The 24,804-nt window shown below is 48.3% G+C and overlaps 13 protein-coding genes across 13 annotated transcripts; 10 read left to right on the top strand and 3 right to left on the bottom strand.

The window, feature by feature from the left end:
• Nucleotides 1-1,033: 1,033 nt before the first annotated feature.
• Nucleotides 1,034-1,417, bottom strand: An04g04660 (hypothetical protein; the record flags this gene model as incomplete). The annotated part of the gene is made up of 2 exons (XM_059747494.1): nt 1,034-1,249; nt 1,337-1,417. The coding sequence occupies 2 exons, from the start codon at nt 1,415-1,417 to the stop codon at nt 1,034-1,036; spliced, it is 297 nt and encodes a 98-aa protein (XP_059600557.1).
• Nucleotides 1,418-1,453: 36 nt separating this feature from the next.
• Nucleotides 1,454-2,185, top strand: An04g04650 (uncharacterized protein; the record flags this gene model as incomplete). Its single annotated transcript, XM_059747493.1, has 3 exons — nt 1,454-1,736; nt 1,835-1,863; nt 1,928-2,185. The coding sequence occupies 3 exons, from the start codon at nt 1,454-1,456 to the stop codon at nt 2,183-2,185; spliced, it is 570 nt and encodes a 189-aa protein (XP_059600556.1).
• Nucleotides 2,186-2,529: 344 nt separating this feature from the next.
• On the top strand, nt 2,530-4,024 carry An04g04640 (uncharacterized protein; the record flags this gene model as incomplete). Its single annotated transcript, XM_059747492.1, has 6 exons — nt 2,530-2,835; nt 2,904-3,222; nt 3,272-3,373; nt 3,430-3,493; nt 3,546-3,639; nt 3,704-4,024. The coding sequence occupies 6 exons, from the start codon at nt 2,530-2,532 to the stop codon at nt 4,022-4,024; spliced, it is 1,206 nt and encodes a 401-aa protein (XP_059600555.1).
• Nucleotides 4,025-5,239: 1,215 nt separating this feature from the next.
• An04g04630 (uncharacterized protein) lies at nt 5,240-6,598 on the top strand (the record flags this gene model as incomplete). The annotated part of the gene is made up of 1 exon (XM_001401792.1): nt 5,240-6,598. One exon carries the CDS (start codon nt 5,240-5,242, stop codon nt 6,596-6,598), a length of 1,359 nt encoding a protein of 452 aa, XP_001401829.1.
• A 491-nt stretch (nt 6,599-7,089) lies between these two features.
• An04g04620 (uncharacterized protein) lies at nt 7,090-8,247 on the top strand (the record flags this gene model as incomplete). The annotated part of the gene is made up of 1 exon (XM_001401791.1): nt 7,090-8,247. The coding sequence occupies one exon, from the start codon at nt 7,090-7,092 to the stop codon at nt 8,245-8,247; it is 1,158 nt and encodes a 385-aa protein (XP_001401828.1).
• A 646-nt stretch (nt 8,248-8,893) lies between these two features.
• Nucleotides 8,894-9,133, top strand: An04g04610 (hypothetical protein; the record flags this gene model as incomplete). The annotated part of the gene is made up of 2 exons (XM_059747491.1): nt 8,894-8,990; nt 9,087-9,133. 2 exons carry the CDS (start codon nt 8,894-8,896, stop codon nt 9,131-9,133), a joined length of 144 nt encoding a protein of 47 aa, XP_059600554.1.
• An 898-nt stretch (nt 9,134-10,031) lies between these two features.
• Nucleotides 10,032-10,560, top strand: An04g04600 (hypothetical protein; the record flags this gene model as incomplete). Its single annotated transcript, XM_059747490.1, has 3 exons — nt 10,032-10,128; nt 10,192-10,248; nt 10,460-10,560. The coding sequence occupies 3 exons, from the start codon at nt 10,032-10,034 to the stop codon at nt 10,558-10,560; spliced, it is 255 nt and encodes an 84-aa protein (XP_059600553.1).
• Nucleotides 10,561-10,743: 183 nt separating this feature from the next.
• An04g04590 (uncharacterized protein) lies at nt 10,744-11,550 on the top strand (the record flags this gene model as incomplete). Its single annotated transcript, XM_001401788.1, has 1 exon — nt 10,744-11,550. One exon carries the CDS (start codon nt 10,744-10,746, stop codon nt 11,548-11,550), a length of 807 nt encoding a protein of 268 aa, XP_001401825.1.
• Nucleotides 11,551-12,903: 1,353 nt separating this feature from the next.
• On the top strand, nt 12,904-14,109 carry An04g04580 (uncharacterized protein; the record flags this gene model as incomplete). Its single annotated transcript, XM_059747488.1, has 3 exons — nt 12,904-13,794; nt 13,870-13,923; nt 14,077-14,109. The coding sequence occupies 3 exons, from the start codon at nt 12,904-12,906 to the stop codon at nt 14,107-14,109; spliced, it is 978 nt and encodes a 325-aa protein (XP_059600552.1).
• A 1,182-nt stretch (nt 14,110-15,291) lies between these two features.
• An04g04570 (uncharacterized protein) lies at nt 15,292-17,370 on the bottom strand (the record flags this gene model as incomplete). The annotated part of the gene is made up of 1 exon (XM_001401786.3): nt 15,292-17,370. One exon carries the CDS (start codon nt 17,368-17,370, stop codon nt 15,292-15,294), a length of 2,079 nt encoding a protein of 692 aa, XP_001401823.1.
• A 273-nt stretch (nt 17,371-17,643) lies between these two features.
• An04g04560 (hypothetical protein) lies at nt 17,644-20,012 on the top strand (the record flags this gene model as incomplete). Its single annotated transcript, XM_059747487.1, has 9 exons — nt 17,644-17,722; nt 17,850-17,960; nt 18,059-18,232; nt 18,325-18,390; nt 18,932-19,048; nt 19,229-19,365; nt 19,614-19,700; nt 19,756-19,869; nt 19,923-20,012. 9 exons carry the CDS (start codon nt 17,644-17,646, stop codon nt 20,010-20,012), a joined length of 975 nt encoding a protein of 324 aa, XP_059600551.1.
• Nucleotides 20,013-20,624: 612 nt separating this feature from the next.
• An04g04550 (hypothetical protein) lies at nt 20,625-22,106 on the bottom strand (the record flags this gene model as incomplete). Its single annotated transcript, XM_059747486.1, has 4 exons — nt 20,625-21,056; nt 21,109-21,334; nt 21,657-22,025; nt 22,102-22,106. 4 exons carry the CDS (start codon nt 22,104-22,106, stop codon nt 20,625-20,627), a joined length of 1,032 nt encoding a protein of 343 aa, XP_059600550.1.
• A 592-nt stretch (nt 22,107-22,698) lies between these two features.
• An04g04540 (uncharacterized protein) lies at nt 22,699-24,756 on the top strand (the record flags this gene model as incomplete). The annotated part of the gene is made up of 3 exons (XM_059747485.1): nt 22,699-22,897; nt 22,959-23,312; nt 23,360-24,756. 3 exons carry the CDS (start codon nt 22,699-22,701, stop codon nt 24,754-24,756), a joined length of 1,950 nt encoding a protein of 649 aa, XP_059600549.1.
• Between the last annotated feature and the right edge of the window lie 48 nt (nt 24,757-24,804).

The following is a 24,804-nucleotide window of genomic DNA, read 5'->3' as shown; positions in this document are numbered from 1 at the left end:
GTATATTCTTGAGATAAGTATGGGCATAAGGCTAATGTTCTAATTGGCTTTCAGCTTAGCCAAGCTCAACTATCTGGTGATGTTACAGTAGTCCAGCGTAGGTCAGCCAGCCACATATAGCCCCAGCATGCATAATCATCCAATGCTGATAGTATCTTTTTATTCCTACTGCTGCTACTAGAGCAGTTCTAATTATTGCATCCAGACATGTCAATACACTTGGGATTAATTTATTCAGCTCAATTCAACACACTATCAACTAAAACAGATACTCCGTGAATCCGTTACCATAACTATCATCAGATCTAATATTGGGTTTGACCCAGCAACTAGTTTAATCACAGCGTAGTACAGTACTATCGAAGTTTACCAAGTAAAAGCAATCAACTATGAAACCCTACAAATTTTGGTAGATGTTGTGCCACGAGATGTCTGGGAAAGATAATCCGCGAACACTGACAGATCATGAAGAACCTAAATACTACGACTAGTAAGCACTGTCATGTCCATGATTGGATATTATGCTGTCAGGTGCGAAGTACGGTTACACCCTCCAGGAACTAGTAGCTTCTGTGGCTTCCAGTAGGCTCACCGCTCAGATTTATTGTTCAGTTCTGGATAGTCAGAGCGTTATTTCAATGAGGAGAGTTTGTTTTTCCTAGCATGCGTCCTGCCCGGTGCGTCCCTCTCACTCGTTACTTTATTGGCAGGCTTTGCACTAGTAGACTTAGTAGAAAAGAAGGAGCTCTATGTCATTGAAATCTGTCATAAGTGAGCTCATTTTTGGTCACCGGAATTCAACCCTTGAATTACTCTTGCTCGGTCACAGGCCCAGAACGAAATATATTCCTACTCATGCCGTAATAATATTTTCTTTCTTATAACGGTGGCTCTTATCACTTTTGTGAATCATGTGTATATTTCTTTTTCTGTCATACTTACTTTCTCAAAATGTCCGTTAGGCCCAGTTCTGTCGAACTTTATTCTTAAGTCCATCTGGTTTCCCAACCGTCTAATATCAGACCAGCAGGCACTATACTGCCCCCACTCCTCCCTCCCCAACGCTGCATATCCCAGCACTCCATTCCAAGCAATGGTGAATCAGAGGCCAATCAAAAGGTACCAGCTGTGGCGCCTCATTGGAGACTGATGATGCCAAACGCACGTTTCTTGCCATCCTGCATTCTGGCCATACACGATTCTTATATCCGCTCTGGAAAGGTTTTCCTTGTGGGAACTCCAGCCAGCCCTCAATCTGCACTGGAATGAACTACGGAGTTTCTTGGACGCGATATCTTAGAGAGAAGCTACTGACGGAGTATGGTGAATATTTTACCAGTTCAGACAATATATAAATGGCACACTTTCCTGAGGATTTGGGATCATAGACACCATTGCTCACTCTCCATAAATACATTCCTATAATCTCATAAAATCTTACTTTACCCCAGAAATGTCGCCAGTCGATATCCCCTTTATCCATTCCGAGCTTGTTGACAGTGAGGAAATTGCTCGTGTTTGCGCAACCACCCTACCTGTTCGCAAAAGCAAGTACAGTCATTTAGCAGAGAAAGCTGTCTCCGATTTCCAGCAGCAGTGGCAGCAGGAAGTTCGGTTCGCATACTGTGGAGGAAGTTCTCCGCAGGGCCCCGTCACTGCCTTCTTTCCCCCGGAAAGTAAACCAGATCGAGTTGAGGTTTTCACGAAGCTCATTGAGTACTTTTTTGCTCATGATGGTTAGTCATTGTTGCTATTAATATTATTGTTACTATTATTCTGCCTCTGGAGTCTGCAAAGTGAGCATGTCTATTGTACTGAAGATTTGGCGTGACAGATGTTCTCGGAGTTTCCGGAAGCGTTGAGGTATGAATGTGTGGTGCAAAAGATGCATAGTGCCAAGAGCCTACTGATACTGATATTTCGACAGGTCGACAGAACCGAATCCCCAGATGCGATTGGATGGGGAATACGCAGAGGAACGATCAGCAGTGCCCGAACCAGCGCAATGAAACAAATTCAGTCAGAAGTGTTTTTGCGTCTTGTTGAAATCGACAGACCACGAGGAAACCTCATCCTTCACGCTATCAACAAGCTTTCCCGGGTTCACGAGACGATAGACTCTCGGGACCTCAAGACTTGGGATGATCTACTGCAGTATCGTGTCCAGGATTTCGGAGCAGAGTAGGTTCACCAGTCGCTGAGATTATGACGTGCTGCGCAACATGACTCACTGAAGTAAATATCAGATTGAATCTCATGTCGATTGTCTATTGCTGCGAGCTGGATCTGACGCAAAGAGACATCGACGCACTGGAAGAGGTTTGGTGGCCGGCAACTGCCGCGGCGGCGCTGGTTAATGATCTGTATAGCTTCAATAAGGAGGTCATATTGGAGCCCGGCACGGAGACGGAGACGACTATAACGACGCCAAACTCGATCTGGTACCTGATGATGGCCCTGAACTTGACTGTATCCCAGGCAAAAGAATTCCTGCTGAAAGACAAGATTGCGCCTCTGGAAAAGGAATTCATGACTAGAAAGGCCGAGTATCTGGCCAACATGAATCCCATGACACCCAATTCAGGCGATATCATTTATTTTCTGGAAATGGTTGGCCTAGGCCTATCGGGAAATTGGTACTGGCATGCTATTGCTGATCGCTTCCATCGATGGGCCGAGTACCTACAACTGCCGCCCGCCAAGTTATTCGATTACGATGAAGCCACAGCGACATGCGCTACCTTCCTGAATAGCCAGTCTCTGAGAGCAAGGCCCAGTCGAATCGTGGATTCCTTTGAGGGTCCGCAAACAATGACAGATGACCCATACTATAAGGTTGGCTGCCAAGTCGATGCTTTTTGTTGTCGCGAACAGACAGGGAAGCTGACACTTTTTCCAAACAGGTTCTCCAGCAGCCGATTAATTATCTTCGGAGCGTACCGTCGAAGAACATAAGAGGCACCATCATCCAAGCGTTGAATCTATGGCTCAATGCACCCGAATCCGTAGCAACTCAGGTGGAAGACTTGATCGGACATCTTCACGATTCATCGCTTCTGCTTGATGACATCCAGGATAATTCAGAGCTCAGACGCGGTCGGCCAACTGCCTATCGCGTGTTTGGGGTAGCACAGACCATCAATGCTGCAACCCATGCACTTACTCAAGCGTTTGAAAAGGTTGTCCCACTAATGAAGCCAGGCACCTCACATGGGTTCTTCGGTGAGTTCCCCAGCAAGAATGGTGATGGTATGTTTGCTGATTGAGGTAGATGAGTTGCGCAACCTTCATGTTGGACAAGCGATGGATCTTCATTGGACGCGGTCTGGGTATCGTCCTTCCATTGCAGATTACCTGGAAATGAATCGGTTGAGTAAGTATTTGTACAGTCACTGACATTCCGAGTCGATACTGATGGAGGATACTCAGAAACCGGCGCACTGTTTTGTCTTGCGAGCAACCTTCTCTATATTCAAGGGTCATTCTCAGCAGAGTATGTGGAGGTAGATCACCTCGCAGCCGTAATGGAACTAACAAGATAGCAGAGCCATCAAGCAGACTGATTTGAGCGACCTCATGATCTCTCTAGGCCAATATTTTCAGGCTCGAGACGACTACATTAACCTGGCATCAACAAAGGTAGATCACCAACCCACTGAACGAAATATCCACTTGTCTAACACAATATGATTCATACTACCAGTATCAAGAACAAAAAGGCTTTGCCCAGGATCTCGACGAAGGCAAACTGTCTCTGCCGTTAATCCACCTCCTGACACAGTCGCCGAACGCGGCATTGATTGAGAATATCCAGCAGGAACGAGCCAGGCATGGTAAGCTGTCGGCTGATTTGAAGCAGCTGATCTTGGATGAGATGCGGAATGAAAAGATTCTGCAACTCACTGAAGAGACACTGAATGGGTTGGAGGCCAAGGTCTTCCGACACCTGGAACGGCTGGAAGTTTCCAGCGGGATCAAGAACTTTACGTTCCGGTTTCTGCTGGATAGGTTGAGGGAGATGTAATTATTCGCACACTGCCGAAGTATATTTGATGGTTCTTCTTTTGAAGGAAGGTTATGTGACCATGCTTAATTCTATGTCATTAGAGTACAAATGAATGATGAACTAGATGTGGTTTCCAAATACTATCTCCACCCGTCAAACAGACACTATCTCAGCCACCGAGATTTAGAAAAAGTCAAATCCCGATGACTTTCCAGCGTTTGACACCCGATCGATCACAGAGTGGATCACTCTTCAACAATGGGAAACCCCGTATTTAGAATTCGAGAGATCTCGCCAATTACCGAAGTCGGAAAATGAGAGAGCTGAAAGAAGTATCGACTATCGCGGCAATTGATCATCCCTGCCCATTCTGGATGAATGAATGGTTCGCTACGTTTAGTGCAAGGGACGATCGGCAGTCTTCAGAGAGAGTGAGAAAGAGAGAAAAGGGAAAAAGAAAGTGTGGGTTCGGTTCGGTTCGGTTCGAATCGAATCTTCTCCCCGAGAATCATGTCAGTGTATGGGTTTATCACCATCAATAACCAACATTCTCACCGTAGCAGGATAATCAAGACTCTCGATGGTTTCAATGTCAAATGATTGACTGCTGACGGTGGCAAGCAAAAATATTCGGAGAATGAATGGGGCCTCGGAAGCTTCGGGTCGAGCTAACAACGAGGCTAATCCGGCACTAGAATGGAGTTAGTGGCTCATCAGCAGCTCGTGGTCGAATTGCCGACATTTGGATTCTCCCCTTGGCTTTGGCGGTTCCATGGTTTCTGCGTTGGCATGATTATCGCCAATGCTTGGAAAGCATTTGGGAAAGGGGCCATGCAACGACCGGAGAAAACTTCACGCTATCGCCACTTCCATAAACCAATCCGGGCGTCCCGAGGGAATCCCGTTCAGGCACCCACGATTCTTTGGTTGTGCAGCTAAATTAGCAAGTCAGATAGAGCCATCAAACCAAAGCTTGACGGATCAAATCATTCCCACCGAACTACTTCCTAGTCAGCTTGGGCGCCCCACTGCTGCTTATATGGGTGGAAGAACCTTCACATCGCCGAAGCTTTTTCTTGAGTATTTATCTCCGCTTGCCCCTCTTGGGCTTTTTGAAGCTGTCGATTACTCGATTTCCCCTCCCCCTTTTATCGCCTTCAAGATGCGTCGCATCCCCGCTGTCGCTCGTTGATTCGCATTCCCGCCCTAGATGGTTCCTGCATCCCGTCCAACATGAATTTCAATGTCCGACAGGTGCAGACGCACCTTTTTCGGCTGACAATCTCCACTGCCTCCTTCTGCTTCCTGCTCTTCCTCTACATTTCCTTCGAATGGTCTCCTTCTGCCTCAGATCCGAGTGGATTCAGCGCATCGAGTTACGAAGATGATCTCGATGCCGCCATTCCCGCCATCTCCGCCTGCAACGGCTTCAACCCCGCGACGGTGGCAGATGTTCTCGATGCGACCCTCACCGCCAAACTGCCCATCAATGGCAGCGCTGTCGATGATTTTGTCTGCAGCATCATGACACACGATATGAACCTGTCTGCGAAGCTTGACTGCCCGGCTACCATCAGCCCGCGCTATGCCGATCTTCCCGTTCGCGCATCCAACAGCTTCTTTTCCAAGCCCAAGATCAAGTATTTTTTCGCCCTGGATCTCTATCAATCCGCTCACATCATGCTTCCCCTGATGGGCACCATTGTCGAGACGATGCGCTTCCTCGGACCAGAGTATTGCGCTCTCTCGATCGTCGAGGGTCGGTCCACCGACGGAACCTACGATATCCTCAATCGGTTAAAGAGCGAGATGGCCGCCATGGGCGTGAGATACTATCTCTCCACCAGCGATCTTAACCCCAAAGCTATCTGGGCAGACCGAATCAAGCACCTCTCGACCCTGCGCAACCAGGCTCTCGCGCCGCTAGTCTCTGCCGGAGCGGGCAAATTCAAGCCCTACGCTGCGGACGCGACGATCCTCTTCATCAACGACGTCGTCCTCTGCGTAGAGGATCTGCTCGAGTTGCTGTATCAGCACCGGCAGCAGGATGCGCGTATGACTTGCGCCTTTGACTGGAATGCTGCCGGCGGGCCATTCTACGACTCATGGGTCTCGCGCAGCATGTCCGGCAATCTCTTCTTTGAAATCACCCATGATGCGCGATACTGGCTCACCCAGGATATGTTCTTTGATGACCAGCCAAATCAGCAGCGATATGGGAGGAAATTGCCGGTGCAGGTCTATTCGTGCTGGGGTGGCATGGTCATCCTGGATGCGGCGCCCTTTGTTCAACGGAAGCTTGAGTTCCGCAATCACAAAGAAGGCGAGTGCCATATGGGCGAGCCTACATTACTGGCCAAAGACATGTGGGGCCAGGGACTGGGAAAGATCCTGGCAGTGCCTTCAGTGAATGTGGCATATGAGTACAAAGCCACTCGGGAGGCCAAGAATGGCCAAGGATATGTGCACAATGTCATTGAGAGTGCAGACTACAAAGCAGGCAAGGAACTGGTAGTGTGGGATAAGGAGCCACCCGTTCGGATCAAGTGCATGCCTTTGTTCAATCAACAATCGTGGGTGAAGTCGACATGATCGTATATTTTGTATTTATATCGCATCTCTTTGAAGCCTGGATATAGATATTCCCTGATACCCTTACATGAGCCATGCAAATCTGAAATACCCCTTTTCTAGCGATCATCTGATGCATTATGGCTCTACGATCACACATCCATGACCATTTTCCAGCTCAGACGGTCACAGCCGTTCACGCCGTTCACTACTTGGAACGGTCGTCTTGTCGCACCGTGACAAGTAAGACGGTGGTTGTAACAAAAAGTGCGTGTGTTTCACTCTTCTTCCCACGGACGTGTTCTTCCTTCCACGGAATTTGTTGACAGGCTCCGACATCTCCAACTACCTCCGGCATCTGCCTGCCACTGATCGCAAATATCCCACTTAGACCAAAATTCTCATTACGTGCATATCATCATAAATAAGCACAGGATCCTGCCATACAGTGAGCACACCACATCCAGCTATTGGTCAGCCCACCTAACAGGAAGGCTGCATCAACAGCAGGAATGGCGAACAACGACGTTCTCCCCGAAGGAGCCATTGAGGCAGACGTCATTCGTGCAACATCTTATCACCGCCGGGACTTCGACATGTCGGTAATCAGAATCAAGCCAGTGGACAGCGAAAGCGTTGGACCCGGTATCACACACGCTTTCAACCGTCCCTTCCAGCCCGCGAAACCCGGCCTCCTTGACTATTTGCCCGTCGAAATCCTCCTCAAGTTCATCCCGGACCTAGACATCCAAACCCTTTTCAACCTCCGCCACGTCAACGCCCGTACCCGCGATGTTGTCAGCTCTCTGGAGACTTATCAGCAGGTGACGACCTACGCCGCGGACCTCATATGTGCACTCTTACGCACCACCCTAGCACAGTGGTATACTCTCCAAGACGTCCTCGAGGTCCTACATACCCGGGAATGCTCCATCTGTCACGCCGAATTCGGAGGCTTCGTCTTCCTCTTCCCCCCCAAACTATCAAGATGCTGTTTCCCCTGCATCCGAAGCAAATCCGATCTCCGCCGCCCCGTTATCGACCCACATACTCACCGTTTTCACTATGACCGAGAATACGAGCTGATCACGCTCGCCGAAGCGCATAACTTCTACGGAATCAGCCCGGCCGTGCTGCGTGCGGAATCCGTCCCAATCCTGAAAACCGTCCGGGGATTCTACACGATGAAAGAAACGCAGCGGAAGATCCGGCACTCTCTGGTGCATGATAAACGAGTGCGCGAGCTCAGTACGGCTCACCAACATGGCATTCCCTGGTCTGATACCTTCCGCCGCGGACGGGTGATGCTTCTGCGATGGTGTATGGCAACCACTGCGGTGCCTTATGTGGATCGGGAGACCGGGGAAATTGAGCGTGGAGTCTCGTGTCGAGGCTGTCAGGGCCGGTTTGAGCAGGTATCGTCTGATTGGAGAAGGGTGGGTGAACTATCTGCTCCTAGGGATAAGGTTTACTCGAAGGCTGCGTTCATGGTGCATTTTAGGGAGTGTCAGTGGGCGAAGAAGCTGTGGGAGGATAGTAAGGGCGGGACGGTGGTGGTGGGGGAGTCCGAGTTTGTGCGTCGCGGTGGGTTTATGGAGGATAGGAAAGATGATCACGGTTCGGAGGTGGTTGCTGCTAAGAAAAAGAGGCCTCATTCTACGGTTGGGTAGGCGTTGGATCTTTCTTTGTGGTCGTGGAGGAACCTTGAACGGATTTCTGGGATATTCATGGGCTGGGCTGAGTAGACTGCATATGGGAATAACTATTATCGAGGTGGACATCGGATTGAGTCCATAAATGAGCTATTGCTCTTTGGTGTAATCAATCAAAATATTTTTATTCCACGATGACTCTTTGCTAGGAAGCGCTTATAGTCAGAGATAGTATGAGCGAAGTTTAATCAATACAGAGTACCCTAGGTCATGGATTAGACCAAACAACATACCACGATGAAAGAAATCCTCCATTCTTCTTATCGCCACCCCCCTGCCCCAATGCCCACCATATATAGTATGGTAACGAGCAAAAGACTTGGGATTCATAACCCGATAATATGTCATCATATTAGCCATTTGACAGGGGTTTTATAACCATAGACCTGTATTAGTGATTGAATTACCTAGCTTGACTTGACCTGAACTGACCTCTATGAAATGTTCCCATATCCTGCTAAGACAAGAAGATCCCAACAGGATTATACAACAGATCGGAATCTCTTCGTATAAATAACTACTGCTGCTGTTTCTGCTACAACGCTCTGATAGTACCACGGTCATCATAGCTTACCAAAGATTGTCTACGTGGAGATCGACTAATATGTACCATGTCTCTACGCTATATCTTATACTCTTCCTACCGTATACCCTAGGAAAAGATATCCAAACCAGGAGTAAAGACTGCAGAACACTCAGAGGTTAGTATCTGATAGTATATCCAGCTAATCCCCGCAGCTTGGGAACTGCACGCTAGTAGTACCTTTAAAAGAGTTTCTAGATGAATAACTTCTCAGCATTGAGAGTGCACCACACTGCCCGTGCAGAAACATTAGTTGACTGAATAGCGGGCTGTGAGGAACTGCTTAAGTGGCACAAGTTGAAGCAAAAGTGGCAAACGACTTGGTGCTGTATGTGTATATTATGTGCAATTGGTAGTGGTGAATAGTATTCTACTCAAACAATCAACACAAACACCCACACCCAGAATCATCGAAATAGAATCTCCATAGCAACACAGAACCAGTCTAAATACAAAAAACAGCTACTAGCCAGCTAAATTTGGATGGATGTTTACCCATCTGCTTCAGAGTGATTGAGCTACTCGTGTATGCTGATTGCTGTCTTCCTCATTCAAGACCAGTTGTTCCTTAGATAGTCATCAGCCTGATACCCCTCGACTCAGTTCGATGGTACGTATATCAGTGAAGCTAAGCTAATCGGGACAGGGAAGCGATCCTAGGGTTTGACAAAATAGGCTGCGCACCTGTAGATTATATTAGAGAGATAATTAAAGATAGCAGACAGAATTATAGAAAACGATGAATAATATAAAATAGTAGACTAGAAACAATATGTAAAATAATAAACAGCAGTAAAACTCTAAATAAGTTAGTCAGATTATTAATCTATAGTTAAATACGATCAGCCCGTCCAACTTCAAATAAGTGTACTAAATCAGGAAATAATAAATAGATTTATTTCTAAAGTACATTTATAATCTAAAGATCTAGATCTATCTTCTATACCATAATTATACTGATCTAGTCTTGTTGTTGTGGTTTCCAATACAGAGCGCCGATTTCATCTTATCAGTACGACTCGTTAACTGGTGAAACTGTATATGGTCTGGGTGTCAGATCATGCCGCATGCGGCCGCGTTAATCTACTGAATGAGCCGTTATGTGCTTCCCCACAAACGGCGTTAGTTGCAGGCTTACCTACGGAGAATTCAGCCTCTTATGCCACATGACGCACGTCGATCATCCGACTGCAACCCGGTACCAGCTTCTGTTGTTCAGCCATCCGTGGTTCCTCCTCGCTGCAAGCCATACCCACGTTCTCATACCGAATTGATATCACGTCGCAGGATAAGAACTAGGCTGTGCTAATAGAGAGCAGACGCCAAGAAAAGTGTATTTAGGATATGGGAAATCAAAGCCTATTCCTTCTACCCAGGTTCGTGTAACGGTGTAAAAACAGCCGCTTAGCAATGTGTCCGTGTCATGGATCCCCCCCAGTAAGTCTATTCTGAAATACTCAAAAGGCGCTGCATGGTTTCATATCACTAGTCTTGTTCAAAAATGAAATACGGAATATGACGCGAGACTCGATGACGTCTGAAAGCCTACGTGGCGTGCATAGATGAGGGGATCCTTGCCTGGAACAGGTTCACTACTACCTTCATATAACAAGGCGATGGGGATTCTAGATGAATTGTCCCCTGGATACAGTACTCTGCGTAGGACTGGTACCGGTTCGATTCGTTAGTATATTAGGCGTTAAGTAGAGCTGAACACCTACGCCTTGCTGTTCAATGGTTTTCAAACAACAACCTCGGTCTGCTCGTATAGTAACAATTCCACTATTGCCCGAGACCCTCTGTCCACGCACAACCTGCCTCGAAGGCCTTAGCCAGCCACTATACGTCTCTTTCCGCGCTGATTGTTCGCCATGGCTGCCACGGTCGTGTCTTCCACAGAGCCAATGCCAAATATGACGCCCGACTATGAGGTCAGACTTTTGCTCAACCCGGCCAAAGTGCTTAGCTCCGAACATGAGTTAACAGACAATGTCCGATCGGCTTTAAATCTGGCCCCGACCGCCATCAAACTGAATGTGCAGTTTCTCGACACGTGCGCTAAAGAAATATATACCGCCGGCTGGAGCGCTCGCATTCGCAAGGCCGACAACGAGGACGACCTTGAGCTGACGTATAAGAAGCGGTATGCTGTTACGGATGGCAACATCGACTCCGCTCTCACTGCGACTAAGAATGATGGCTTCAATGCAGGTGACACGAAGTACAAGGCTCAAATCGAATGGGGATACGAAAGACAGATACTCTCTATCAGCCGCAAGAAAACTGTAGCTGATGCTGTTGCTGGAAATGACAATATGGATCTGCCGGGCACAAGCGACTCGCGCCAAATGTTAATCGACGAAGCGCCGGACAAATTCAAGAACTGGCGTCCCAACAAATGGGGCACCAGCGTTTTAGCGATGTCGCGGATCTATGGCCCGGTCTTCGTTAAGCGATTTGTTGGCACATGGGGCAGGATCCCGCTTTACGTCGAGATTTGGCCTCTTATCAACTCCCAGCGCACAGGTATTGAGTATATCGTCGAAGCTTCTTTTAAGACGGAGAACATAATGACGGCCTCGGATGAGCGGAGCAACTTGATCACCGACTTGCAGAGCAAGGGTTGGTTGCTCCTTAAGGAGTTACTAAAGACGCAGCTTATTATGGAGCGTTACTGATAGGAAATGTCATTGGCAGACTGGTAGGGTTTGTTTTGGCTGAATTTCGTTGAAAGTAACTGATTGTACTGTGAATACTACGGTCATGGTTTAATAACTAATATATCAAATACAGCTTCCTCTTCAGTCATATCTTTGTACAGGATCGAGACGTAACTTTATTCCGTGCAGGTCTCGCACATGCATTCCTACATATCAGCCCCCTTCTCTCGTGCGCAGACACTATTCCGAGCTGGTATTGCACATTCGAGTCGATGAAAAAGCTGGATTGCGACTAGTAATGCCGCAGGCTTGTCTTACTCGAATACTATAGGCAAATAAGAGCAGACAAAACAACCTCGCATTATGGAAAGAAAATCCAATTCAGCCAGCGAGTTACCTTAGCATTCAATATCATCGTAATCTTTGATTTCACACCATCTGTTAGTCTCTATTCACCACTTAAGTAGAACATGCATGGATTACTATCAATCACTGCAACCTTGTAGATGGCGTGATTGAGCTGGCAAAGTCCTTCGCCCAGTTAATCATAAAATTTCAATAAGAAAGCTCGCGGCTCCGCTTTCTGATATTAGTATCTCTGTGAAGACATTAACATCTCTGTCTCGGCTATCTGATAGAACATAGTCTTTACTTGGCCGATAACTGCTCTAGGCTCTGCTACCTACTAAAGCTCTTTTTCATGTGAGGGCCAATCTTTGCGGATACCGGTCCCATGCTATGCCCGTAGAAGATACCGCGCTTGATCTCCATAGCAACACAAGACCAACTCAAGTACATATAAATGGCTACTAACCAGCTAATTCTGTCAGGTCTGATGATGGAAATGAATTATTCCGTTGCTCTAATGTTGATCCAGATACTCGTGCATGCTGAATGTTCTGATGAACCCGAAACTCTTATTCCCCTCTATGATTATGAGAGATACAAATACTAGTTCAATTATATTGTATTCTACGTCAACTTCGTCTTCCCATATTGTCACATACATAAAATGATATTTTACTGCTCGGTTGTATCATAGTGATCATCATGTAATCTTATTAAAAAACTATGATATCAAATATCGTCATATATAGGAACTTTTTGTATTACTACTAGCATATAGATTCCTTCTGCCTTGTAATTTATCCAGTCCTCAGCTTTTTGCTTCTTATTCTCTCTCCTACTCATTTTATCTATCTTTAAGGAGACTCTCTATTCCGGTAACCACCGAAAAAGCACCATAGTTCGTGATACTTCCCTACATACCTACATCAGACCCTCACAGCCCACGCCAATCCGCTTCTGCTCGCTTTCCATTCTACTTACGAAACTAACACCCAGACTCTGCCATACCCGAGCATCTCAAAAATGGCACCAATCAGCATTAAAGTATTTCAAAATACTCTAAGAGCAGCAGCAACACAACACAGACACAACTACACAAACATCCACTCAATCACCGTGCGGTGGGAGAAGGACCATACAAAAGCAGACAAAGTCTCCCAATATTTCCAGAATCTCCTGAAAACATTGAATATCCCACCAGCCGCCGAGCACATCATCCGCCACAACAGCCCGAATCCCGACATTCCTTTCCAACAAGCTTTCCATGACATTCTCGAAGAATCCCAACCCAAGACTAACAGCGACCATAAACTTCTAATATTCCACTACGCAGGACACGGCTTTATCAAGAACGGACAGCTTACATTTGCCGAAACCGCTACTGCCGAGAAGACTCTTAATGCAGGCAATTGTCTGTTCGAAGATACTGGGCTCATTCCCGACTCAGTCCATCTAGATATATTACTTATCTTCGATTGTTGCTACATTGGGCATATAGCGACTCGGGCTCCAATTATCTCAAATAGGGTGGTGGAAATATTAGCAGCGACAAGCACACAGATACCCAGGAATAGAATCCTACCGGAGAATGCATTTACTGCTAAGATCGCTGAGGAAATCACTCGCAGGAAGCGGAGCGGGCATCAATATGTGGAGTTTGCTGATGTTTTTCAAACGTTGAGATCTCGTGGAGAGAGAGATAAGCTCAGACCTACTCATGCTTTGTTGGTTGGGGTTGGGTCGGTTATTTTGCCTCTTAATAATTCCAGGACTGTTGATCCGGTTACTATTGCACCGATGTGCACGGCTCTCTTTAGTGTGAGTGTTGCGAAGGAGATGACTGCGGAGGAGCTAAGGCAGCTGAGTTCATGGATGAAGAACCTCCCTTGCTTTGCGGGTCTTGAGGTTGATAAGGTATATCCAGGTAAGGCGAGGTGCTTGATTTTGCGTTCTGCTCTGTCAGTTTATACCAAACTACACAGAGTACAGGGCTATTCGTTGATTGCAGAGGATGTCAGGGCGCCTATTGATCTTGATAACCTGGTGTGATCAGTGCCTCAAGCGAACTATTCCTTTCAAGTAGGTTAACTAGGAACTTGCTTGGAATTTTGCGTCACCAGGGATAGGAAAAAGAGATATTATTTAGCTCTTAGATAAAAGAAGGTTTGATATCTAGATTGACTATTGCCAATTCAGTCCACCGGTTATGAGAAGTATCACAACGAATAAGCCCTAAGAGAGTCAAAGTCGTAGGCAGTAACTTCAACAATTAAGATTAAGACCTCGTGCTTCTTCGTGTATGTGTGACCCAATTCTTTCGAATTAGTATTTAGTTACCGGGATTTGGCCAGACTGGGAGTTCCATTAAAGAAACTGAATGGTATGAAAACTGGGTTGTCTCACAACTACGCTGGATAGGAGATACATGACCTGTACACAGAGAGTGCACGGATATCCTCGGATAAATCGGATCTCCGCAAAGAATGAGGCGAAATTCCCACCCATGTCAGCCTGCTGTGTTGTAAAAAGCGGTCTCGGACGTATACAGCTGTCTTGTCCGCCGACGATCGGGCTCGGCGATGATACCCGTGTCTCCGGACTTAAGTAGTCCGCACGGATTCCGGATCAAAGGGTGTTGAATGCAAAGTCTCCGGAGATGTAACCATAAGGTCGTATCTCCGACATCTCGCCGACGGAGAGACCGAGTAAAATAAATCATGCCAGGTGAGTTGGAAATTTGAAACTAAGGACGTCGGTAATTGCACGTTTGGTCCGTCTCGGCTGCTATTTTCCGGCTGCGGCTGTTTATCTCCGATTGGATGCCGTACATGAAGTTGAATAATGTGGTTCTCTGGATTTGTCAGTCCTTGACTAACTCGGTGGAAGGTCATCTGGAGGAACAAGTGGATTCCTGATACAGCTCATTTATGGCGAAAGCAAGCTAAACCTGACGCGGAATGAATTGGGTCCGGCAGATCTTCCGGATGTGACAGTTATAGAGTCGCTCTTTTAGTATCACACATCGGTGGTGAATTAACAAGTCTTCAAGAACTCATTAAAATCTTCTACAGCATGAGCATCACAGTGAATGAATCATAATCAACAGAAAGCTACAGCATATGTTCTTTCCCTAAGGAGATCTAATAGGAACTTTGTTCGCGACAGAAAACACAAGATCAATATGGCCAGTCGGGTGTCTGCTGCTCTGTGCCGGTGATTCCTTCCCAGAGTTAGAGTCAAGTGGACCTGACGCCAATATCTGACCGTCCGGAGATGTTCCATTTCAATTCCAGATAGGATCAATTACTTATGACTTTTCGTACTGTCACGCAGCTGTCCCCCGGTATTGTTTGTTCCTTTCTGCAGATAGAGAATACCCCTATACTCTGTCGTTGAGAAATTGTCCTGTGTTTAGGTTGCGGCGTGTGAAGAGGCAGGTAACAGCCTCATAGCCATTCGCTGAAGCCATGTAGCGATGTCCTCCCAGCCGTTCGGATGTGTTGTCTTGATTTTGGCGCCTCTTTCAAGAAGCATATTGACGATACCTCCATGTCCATTCTCCGTAGCGAGTGATAGCAATGAGTCCCACCTCCACGTATTTTGATTATCAGTATCGTCGCATCTCTCAAGAAGCATCTTGACGATACCTTCATGTCCATTCTCCGTAGCGAGTGATAGCAATGATTCCCACCTCCACGTATCTTGATTCTCAGTATCGTCGCATCTTTCAAGAAGCATCTTGACGATACCTTCATGTCCATTCTCTGTAGCCTTCCACAGAGGCATCTGAAGCCATTGATCGCTATACTTGTTTGCAGCACCTCTGGCAAGAAGTATCTGGACAATGCCTTCATGTCCGTTCGCTGCTGCCAGTGACAGCGGTGTTCTCTCGCCCCACTGACCCCTAGCCTCAATTGCGGCGCCAACTTCAAGAAGCATCTGGACAATCTTTTCATGTCCATTCTCCGCAGCTAAAGATAGCGGTGTCTGGTCTTTTGAACTTCTGGTCTCAGTTGTGGCACCTTTCTTAAGAAGCATCTGAACAATGCGTTCGTGCCCATTCGCTGCGGCCAATGATAGCGGTGTCTGACTATCCGAATTTTTGGTCTCAACTGAGGCGCCTCTCTCAAGGAGCATCTGCACAATGTCCTCCTGTCCATTCTCTGCAGCAAGTGATAGGGGTGTCTGACCATTCTGATCCGTTATCTCTAACCTGACGTCACTTTGAGTCAACAACAACCATACACCACCTCTAATGCCTGCTTTTGTGATCATCAATAATGCTGCTGGTTCTCTATAACGCATCGGAAGCCTTAGCTCTTCAAGAAGTTGAATCATTTCTGGGGGGATGACGTCTTGTTCTACGGCAGTACGCTTTTGTATGAGCATTGTGCGACCGCCTCGGACACAAATCCTTCTCACGGGATATCGGGTTGGTCGAAAGGTTCCGAGATCGATACGTCGCAAAACCCTGCTTTTAACCCTCTTGAACAGATGCAAAGTGAAAGTCAAATCCTCCAAGTAGATGGCAATAACCTTATCTTGCTGGGTTCTTTCTGTGCAGGTTCTTTCCACACAGTTAAGGATTCCGACACCTTCGCCGTCGGCTGATAATCCTGCGAAGCCAATATCTAGATGCACCCCTCTACTATTCACAGCGAAAGGGTTATCAAGACTGCCATACGGATTGAATCGCACAATGTTATAGGATTGGGCGAATGCGGCAGGAGAGGTGGCGAGAAGCCCGCCGCGATCATCAGAAGACGTCCAAGCGAATAGACTCTGATCATCTGAGATCCGCATGATTTCCTCCTGAAGTCTGATGAACGCATTTTCGCCTTCCCCGTAGATCAGCGGCATATTGACATTAAAGATGCCCATTAGGGAATAGGCGCGGTCTTCCACTCGCGACGTTTGTCTTTTCGCAGCCCATGACATTCTCTGTGCGACGCTGGACGTTTCAAGGTCGTCGTTCCCGGACAGAATTCCGGCGGGAATCCCAGTGTATTCACATAATTGGTCTCGGAGGGTTGCTCTATCTCCCAGCACTTCCCATCTTTCGTTCAAGAATATCACCCTTGATGGAGCGATCAGCTCTTGAAGTGTCCAGCCTCTGGTAAGCCATTTGCTCTGGGAAATTTCATCTTCAGACCGTACGTCCGCAAGAATTGCGTAGCATACCTCAGCCTTTTGGTACCAGAGATACATGGAGTTGATCGCCTCAGATAACTCCGCACTGCTTGTCTTGTCAATGCAACATGTATCTATCCAGACATACTTGTATCCATTTGACCTAGCTACCGAGCAGCATTTTGTGATTTTCTTGTACCCGCTCTTGGTCTTCGCGCTGGCCGCGTTTATTTCCTGGTAAGTAACTTCCTCTTTGCCCCAGGTATGTGACAGAATAGCGTACGGGGGTAGTTCATAATCCAAGAAATTTTGAATGACGAAGTCCCCCGTGTCAGACAAGCACGTGTTCAGCAAACGCATAGTACAAGTCGGTCAAATATTTTCGTCTTGTAAGTGAATAGTGCTCTGTGTACTGTTAAGGGGATGATGTATTATTGAGTGGAAGGGATCAATTTTCGAGTCCGCCAGCAGTCGTTCTGGCAATCCACTTGATGAGTTGGCGAGGCTGAAGGACAGGGATGTGCCCGCTTGCATTTAGCCAGCACAGCCTCATTTTGTGGCGGTCCGCATCTTACTCCAGCCTTGTACCTCTACCACGACAACAGTCGAAGAAGTTGTCTCTGAGAAGGTAATATGGTGGATACCATTGCCGAGAAAGTAATATTCTGTAGGCTCGCTGTCAAAGTATGCGCTGATAGAATAACTCGAGAAGGTCGGTTGTGCGGAGCCGACATCCTTCAGAGGTCGTTATAGCAGCACGTGCTCTTGGAAGGCTCTGGCCCCGAATAGACACTGACTGAGATGCATGCAAGCTATATAATAGGAATTTGTTGAGACAGTTGAGTCACCAGATCTGCTCGGTAGCCAGCGATATATCGTTTTGGCCTACTTGGCACAAATCGCTGATTTGACAGAATCTACCTATGGCACGCAGACAACATCCCTTTTCAGTACTCTCCATATTCCCATAATGGACCTGTGACACACGAACACTATGAGTATTGCAGTGTATGCTGCTCTGCTTATTGTCCTATTTGTTTGTTAGCAGATGATCTCGGTTCTCTGGTTTATCTATACGAAGGGCGACTCTTCCTACCCAACTGTTTATTATCAATATTCACAAGAGTTCCGCTCTGCGGTGGATGTAATGTCTTGATGAAGTGGGCTGTAAGACTCCGAGTTCGCCAAGCGGCCACTATCTCAGGAGCTCTAGGGACCACCGGTATCTATAGGGACAGAAAGTGGTAGAGCACTTGTCGATGGTCAACCCGTTCGGATCCCTCATTGTGATGGTACTTATTGAAGGATAGCGAGTTCTCTGGACATTGCATGCTTATAACAAAGCTGCTGGTTTGGTGATGAACAACATCATCGTAGGAAGTATGTGATGGGCATGCTACAACATGAAGAAAGCAACTCATGCCATTGTGTGTGCATGAATAGTAAGGACGACAACAAAAACAGCAAAACAATCACTGAATTGGCCAATGATAGAAGATAATTCAGCATGCATAGAATCATCCAGTAGCATCCAATCAATCCTGAAGCGGTGTCCGTTCTAATACTTGTACTACATTCCAAATTATCCCTCGGATTAGAATATCATCCCAAACCCCCAAATCCCCATTACCTCGATCCATCAATGGATATACATGTCAAAAACCAATATATTTAGTTTCTCGTATTCGTAATCTCCCATATATAAGTGAACTTAACAACGAATGACCCCAAAAACGAGACCTACACCCAGTCCAGTGGATGCCATCTCCCCCTCCCCACCCTCACTCAGCCTTACAACAATACCTATAGAAACCCGCCACATCAGTCCTTTGTAGCAAGTAGTCCCGTAGTCCCCACCCAGCTGCCATCGTGTTACCCAGCCCCCAAACCCACGGATCATGTCGGCCGACCGAACTATGAGCGGGGATGGGCGATGCTGCTTGCGTGCGCAGGTGTCAAGTGGTGTCATGCTGGCGTGAGCGACCCGGGTCCCTACCTAATATGTCTCGTGATCAGGGTATCCGCGGGTATTTACCCGGTAATATTCTGGACATGATTGTAACCATAGGACTTACTTTACGACTTTTGCCATCTGGTTACCTTGGGTTGCAGTGGCTTTGGCACAATGATGTTTTCGGAATCAGAGGAGTGTTCGATTACTAACTAATAATAACCTGTCATTAATTTGATAATTAATTAGGTTTTTGGTTGTAACCAGGAACCAACCGATCAAGCGAGTCAGTCCGTCAGTTTGTTAGTAGTACTAGGCTATTGGAAGTAAGTTCTGGAGCACAGAAACCCGACTATGAGAGGCCCAGACCAATAGAGGGTGGGGAATGCGAGCTCGCTTGGGAGGTTCGGCTAGCCACGCCGCCTGTTGGATAGACGGGTTTAGCTGGGGATCCCTGGCTTGGCGGGCTTGGGGTCGGTAATTAGTATAGCCAGCATCTTTCGATCTATCTGTTCTACCATTGTAAATGCCGGTTAAGAATAACCGGTTGATGCATGTTTCACTGCAGAAGGTAGAATATTTTACGTGATGGATTGCGAATCTGACCAACCCAGCACGACATGGGATAAAGGTGGTTGCGATGACGACAAAGGCATGGGCAGGTGTCGGTGTCAACTTCCGACAGACTGCAAGGGGAAGCCAAGACGGGGATGACCTGGCTATGGGGACTATGAGTAGTGTTTGGTAATAGTTGCTTACTACCTGGCTTGTTGTTTAGCATGTTTATGAAGTAGGATGGACCGGAATTGGGAGTTCAAGCTGTACTGAAGGTTAGCGGTATTATGTTGGCCAGGATCCCCTTTCATTGTCTTGTCTTGGGGTTGAGCACCTCATTTGGTCTGTTCCAGGTGATTCATCGCCTACTGCATTCTTGACCCCCGACGCCTATGTAATTATTCAGCCACCACCACATTCAGTAGACATCATATGTGCAACCGTTTCAAGTAGACAGGAAGCATGGGTGTGGTCTGGTCACACTGGTGTTCCATGACTTTCAATCAGCGTATGACTAACTACCAATGATGGCCTGAGGAGTCAGCACACCCATCGCGGACGATCCCTGTATGGAGATATGCGGGGTATTTTCCGGTGTGGTAGAAACATGCTGTACTGCCTGCGTAAGGATGTAGGATGAAAGCCTGGTTGCACGAACAATATCAGAAGACGACATCAAGAGAATTCGTTTCGTTTCGTTTCGTTTGCTGTCGGCACTTCTGTATCCTGGATTGATCAACCCGGCCAGCAGCTTCAAGCAATGAGTTGCTGCATGAAGAGTGAGGTGATCGTCCAGTCGAAGACTTGGCTGTTTCGGGAGATGAATTGTAGTTCTCACAAGCCAATGCCCTTTCGTGGATTTCGGTATCGTGTCAGATCATCCATGCGATCTAGGAAGTACTAAGATCAGCCTACCAATCAGGGGGTGCTACATAGTTCATGCCCCCTGGGGCACGGTAGCCTAGCTAGTAGCTCCCTACCGCTAGTCTAGTTCCTCTTTGTGCAGCTACCCCACAATCATTAAAGGCTCAAAGATGGGGTGATGCTGTCAGTCAACCAGGAGTCATGCCCCCGATACGAGCGCCAGTAGTAGTGTATTGATCATGCTTCAATGACCCGAGTCAGGTTGATTTAGAAATTTACTCGGCCGTAACTTGGACATGTGGCCTGGTTTCATCAATTTCTCCTTGGAAGAGATGAAGACTGTCAGGGATTGAGTTCTCCTGATCTCTGGATCAAGGGAGACATGGCTGTGGATGACGAATAATGGAAAGAGGAGAAGGGGGAGGAAAGGAGGAGTGACAGGACTAGCGTTCTCCGCAGGATCACGGGATCCCGCCCGGAGCAAATGAAGGGCGGGCGAGTAGTAATTGTTAGGTAAGGAATATTGCATCAGGGGTGCGTGCAGGTCTGGGGTAGATGGCGACATCACTTTTGAGAAACTATATCTGTCGATACTATAGGGGATAATGTCTTGGGAGTTCATGGGAAATGAAGATGACACGCATCCAATTACTCTTACGAGAATGGCCCTCTCATCCTTTACTACGGATACTACTATGGAGTAACGGAGGACCAGATGGATAACTCACTAGTGTTCCTAGTAGGGGAGGAAAGTCCCGATGGTCGGAGGAGTGCGGAACTCGGCCTCGAGAAGATCCCGCCCCGTCGGGCAGGTCACGGGGCCACCAGCGGCGGTTTTCCATTATGTCATAGAATGCAGGCGGTGATCCCGATCGAGCAAGACTCGGCCATGGCGCCAGCAAGTCCGCCATCGAATCATCACTTTTGTCGACTAATGGAAATCTGGCTGGTAATCTATTTCTTCCTTGTATATTGCGGTATATTGCAAATACCATCTCTCACCGGGGAAGATGACAGACACTGCGTAGCGCGAGTGTGTGTGTCTAGTATGTGAGGACACCATCCCTCAGTAATTCACACGACGACCTCTGCATTATGTCAATTTCCGACCGGTTTGATTGATAACCTTACTGCGTAGACCGGGTATCGCCCCCGAACGTGGATTAAAATAGTACTATGGTAGTTCGGCCGTGTGAGAAAAAAGCAACCAATCCGCAGCGGGAGGCGATCGATCAACGGTCAAAGGATTCAAGGATGGACCAGGAGGACCACTCACAATGCAGCAAAGTACTTTGGTAAGAAGTAAAGAATGGAGCAGCCAAATGGTACCTCTTTTTGTCTTTGCTCCTTCCGAACAACCGGATTCGCCGCTGGGAGGGATGGAGGGCCCCATGTGGTCAGTTGAGTTAGTCCGACCGAGTCATCGGCGGGATCCATGGGCTTCTCTTTCTTTTCGGCGCTGAGCTTTGCTTTCCGCCTCCACTCCGCGGGCAAACCCTCTGTAAAAAATATTACCAAGACAGTGCCAGTGTCACCGTTGTTTGTTGGCTTTTGGCTGGTTGGCAAACCCGGTCTGTTCGCCTTACTTAATGGAAATTTGACGTCGACTTGCAGTTTCTTGCCGCTTTCTCTTTCTACTTTCTCCCTTCTTTTTTTTTTTTCTCTGTGATTCTCTCATTTGGCATTCCCCCCCCTCTACTTTGTACTGTTTGATTACTCACATCATTTTTACCTTTCTCTCCCCGTGCTTGGTATTTTTATCCTCCTCCTTGGATCAAACATCCACTGGCCTCACTTCCTTGATTCCTATTTCCCCCCCTTCCCCTCAATTGATCTGCACAAAAAAAGCAGCCCTGTTGAACCAACATTGCATAGCTCACTGCACGGTCCACTGGCTGCCCCTCCGCCTAAGCGAATCATTACTCTGTCCGCTGGCTTGGATCTCTTGGAGTCAAATAGCGTGTGCCCGCCTCGGGGCGCGGCCTCGTCCCATCCGCCGCGGATTCTGTGACTAACAGCAACAACCTTCACGCTCTGGCTCCGAATATACGCTTAATTACGTCTCCAGCGCCCCTCTTTGGCATCTTCTAGCGTCCTCTGCAGACAGGGGTGTTTTGGGTGGAATCTGGGGAAAGAAGAAAAAAAAAAAGCTTTTCCGTTTTTCCCTCTTTTCCTCTTTCTTCCCACCGTCCCTCTTGCCTGTGTGTGCGTGTGTGTGCCTCTCCTGATCTTCTCGTCACCTCACCACCCTTTTCTGGGACCGGCCCTACTTTCCTATATAGAGCCTTCCCAAACCATACGCCCTCCCCCTCTTCATTATGTCGGCCGCCACCACCGTCCCGCTGTCTTTGCACAAGACATCACAGCCTAGATACTCTCCCGCTGTCTCGGGAAACACCTCGCCTACTGAAGGCTCCCGCAACGCCTCCCCTCATCCCTCCACCTGTTCCTCCCAGAACTCCCGGTCCAGCAGTCGCCGCCGGGAGTCATTCGGTTCCATCAAGGAAGACGTGGATGGTATGTATATGTCAATCAATGCGCAGGAATGGTGTCATAGCAGGTCACTTACACGTCATAGGCATTGCCCAGTCCTTCGTCGATACCCACATCGAACATTCCCCTCAAGAGCCCACCAAGCGCAACCCCATTGAGATGCAGCCCGACTTTTGCTGCCCCTGCGGTGGTTTTCTCGGCTGGAAGCAGATCCGGCTGGGTGGCAAGAGTCTGAGTCGGAGCTACAGCGATCTCCGCAGCCTGGGGAACTTGCACGCCCGTGGTTGGGCCTGGGATACACCCGATGTCACTCCGCCTAGCAAGCCATTGCCGGTGGAAGAGCAGAAACTACAGGTGCCGGAAGTGAAGGAGGTGGAAGTGGAGCAGAAGCCGCCTGCAGGCACATCGGCTCTGGAAAGGCTTCCCCCGGAGGTTCTTGGTAAGTGCTGGATCTTCACATGGATATCAGGCCGCTAATTGGTACAGACCATCTTATTTCCATGTTGGCATTGGACGTGCCCCCCAATGGATATACCCCCCGTAACGTGGATTTGATCTCGTGCCTGCTTACCTCGAAGACATTGCACGCCGCCACCCTCAGTGTGTTGTACCGGAACATGACATTCCCCCACTCCATCATCTTTTCTAAAGCTCTCAATCATATCTCTCGCTATCCGGCTCTGGGCACGCTGGTTCGCCGCCTTGACTTTTCGCACTTTACGTCGGTTGGACTGGGTCGCACCAAGCAGATGAACGCTGAGATCCAGAACCTCACCTCCAAGACGCTCCTCCAGTGTCTGGAACTGCTGCCCAACCTCAAGGAATGCTTGTTGCAGGAACATGTCGAGGGCGATATCAGCTTGGATGTGCTTCGGAAGCTGTTCACCGGTCTCCCGAACCTGTCAGCCGTCGATTTCTGCGGCTGCTCCTCTCAATCCTTCTCCACCCTCTTCTTGGAGGCCTTGATTTCCGGTCCTGGTCTCCCCATGACCCTGCCGAACTTGCGACGGGTTTCCCTGCATGAATGCAGCAGTCTTCCCGCGGCTGCTTTTGAGATTCTCCTGCCGCGCCTGGTCAATCTCACTCACCTCGATGTCACCCACACCCAGATCAGCGAGGAGGCGCTGTTCTCTATCCCCGAGACCGCCAAGATCACTCATCTCAGCATCTCCCGCTGCTCCCGTCTGCGGGGCTCTCGAGTCGTCGAGTTTCTGTCCACCCACCCAGCCGTCTGCGACTCGCTGGTGTTCCTGAACGTGCTGACCGACCCCACCCGGTCCCGGCTCCTGGAGGAGGAGGATGTGCAGGCACTCCTTCCTCGGTTGCCTTCTACCCTTCGTTCGCTCAACCTCGGAGGGGCCAAGGTGACCTCCGCCCATACCCAGGCCTTGTTACCCTTGACGAAGCATCTGGAAGAGCTGGGTTTGAGCTCATGCGAGCTCAATGGCCAGGATCTCAACACCTTCTTTGTGCCGCCTAAGCCGGTGGAGGGAGAGCCGATCACCCCCTGGGTTCCATCCACGCTGTGCTACCTGGATTTGAACAAGGCCAACCAGCTGACGATCGGCACCATTTTCAACCCTAACGCGTGCGTCATTCTCTCGCCGCAGAGCTACCCGCTGCAGGTCATCGAGTTCAGCGACAAGCTTATCGCTCCTCTGCGCGAGCGGGCGCGCAACACGCGCACCTCGCCGGACTGGACGGTGCGTGAGCTGGGCCGTCGGGGATGGTACGTGCGGGACCCGGCCTCCATGCCGGAAGTCATGCTCGACGACGGTGCGCGTTCCTGGAAGATGGGCGCCCGTTGGTGGGGCATGCGGAAGATTCCCGTGGCCGTGGGCGACGTAGGCGGGCTCTACGGGCACTACATGTTCAAGAAATGATCATGTATTTGATTTATACCCTTGCTTATCTTCTTGTTGTTTTATTAC

The sequence above is a fragment of the Aspergillus niger genome (assembly GCF_000002855.4).
Source record: "Aspergillus niger supercontig An04".
In the NCBI taxonomy this organism is placed as follows: Eukaryota; Fungi; Ascomycota; class Eurotiomycetes; order Eurotiales; family Aspergillaceae; genus Aspergillus; species Aspergillus niger.
The sequence above is the reverse complement of the archived record's forward strand: the minus strand, read 5'-3'. Positions and strand labels throughout refer to the sequence as shown.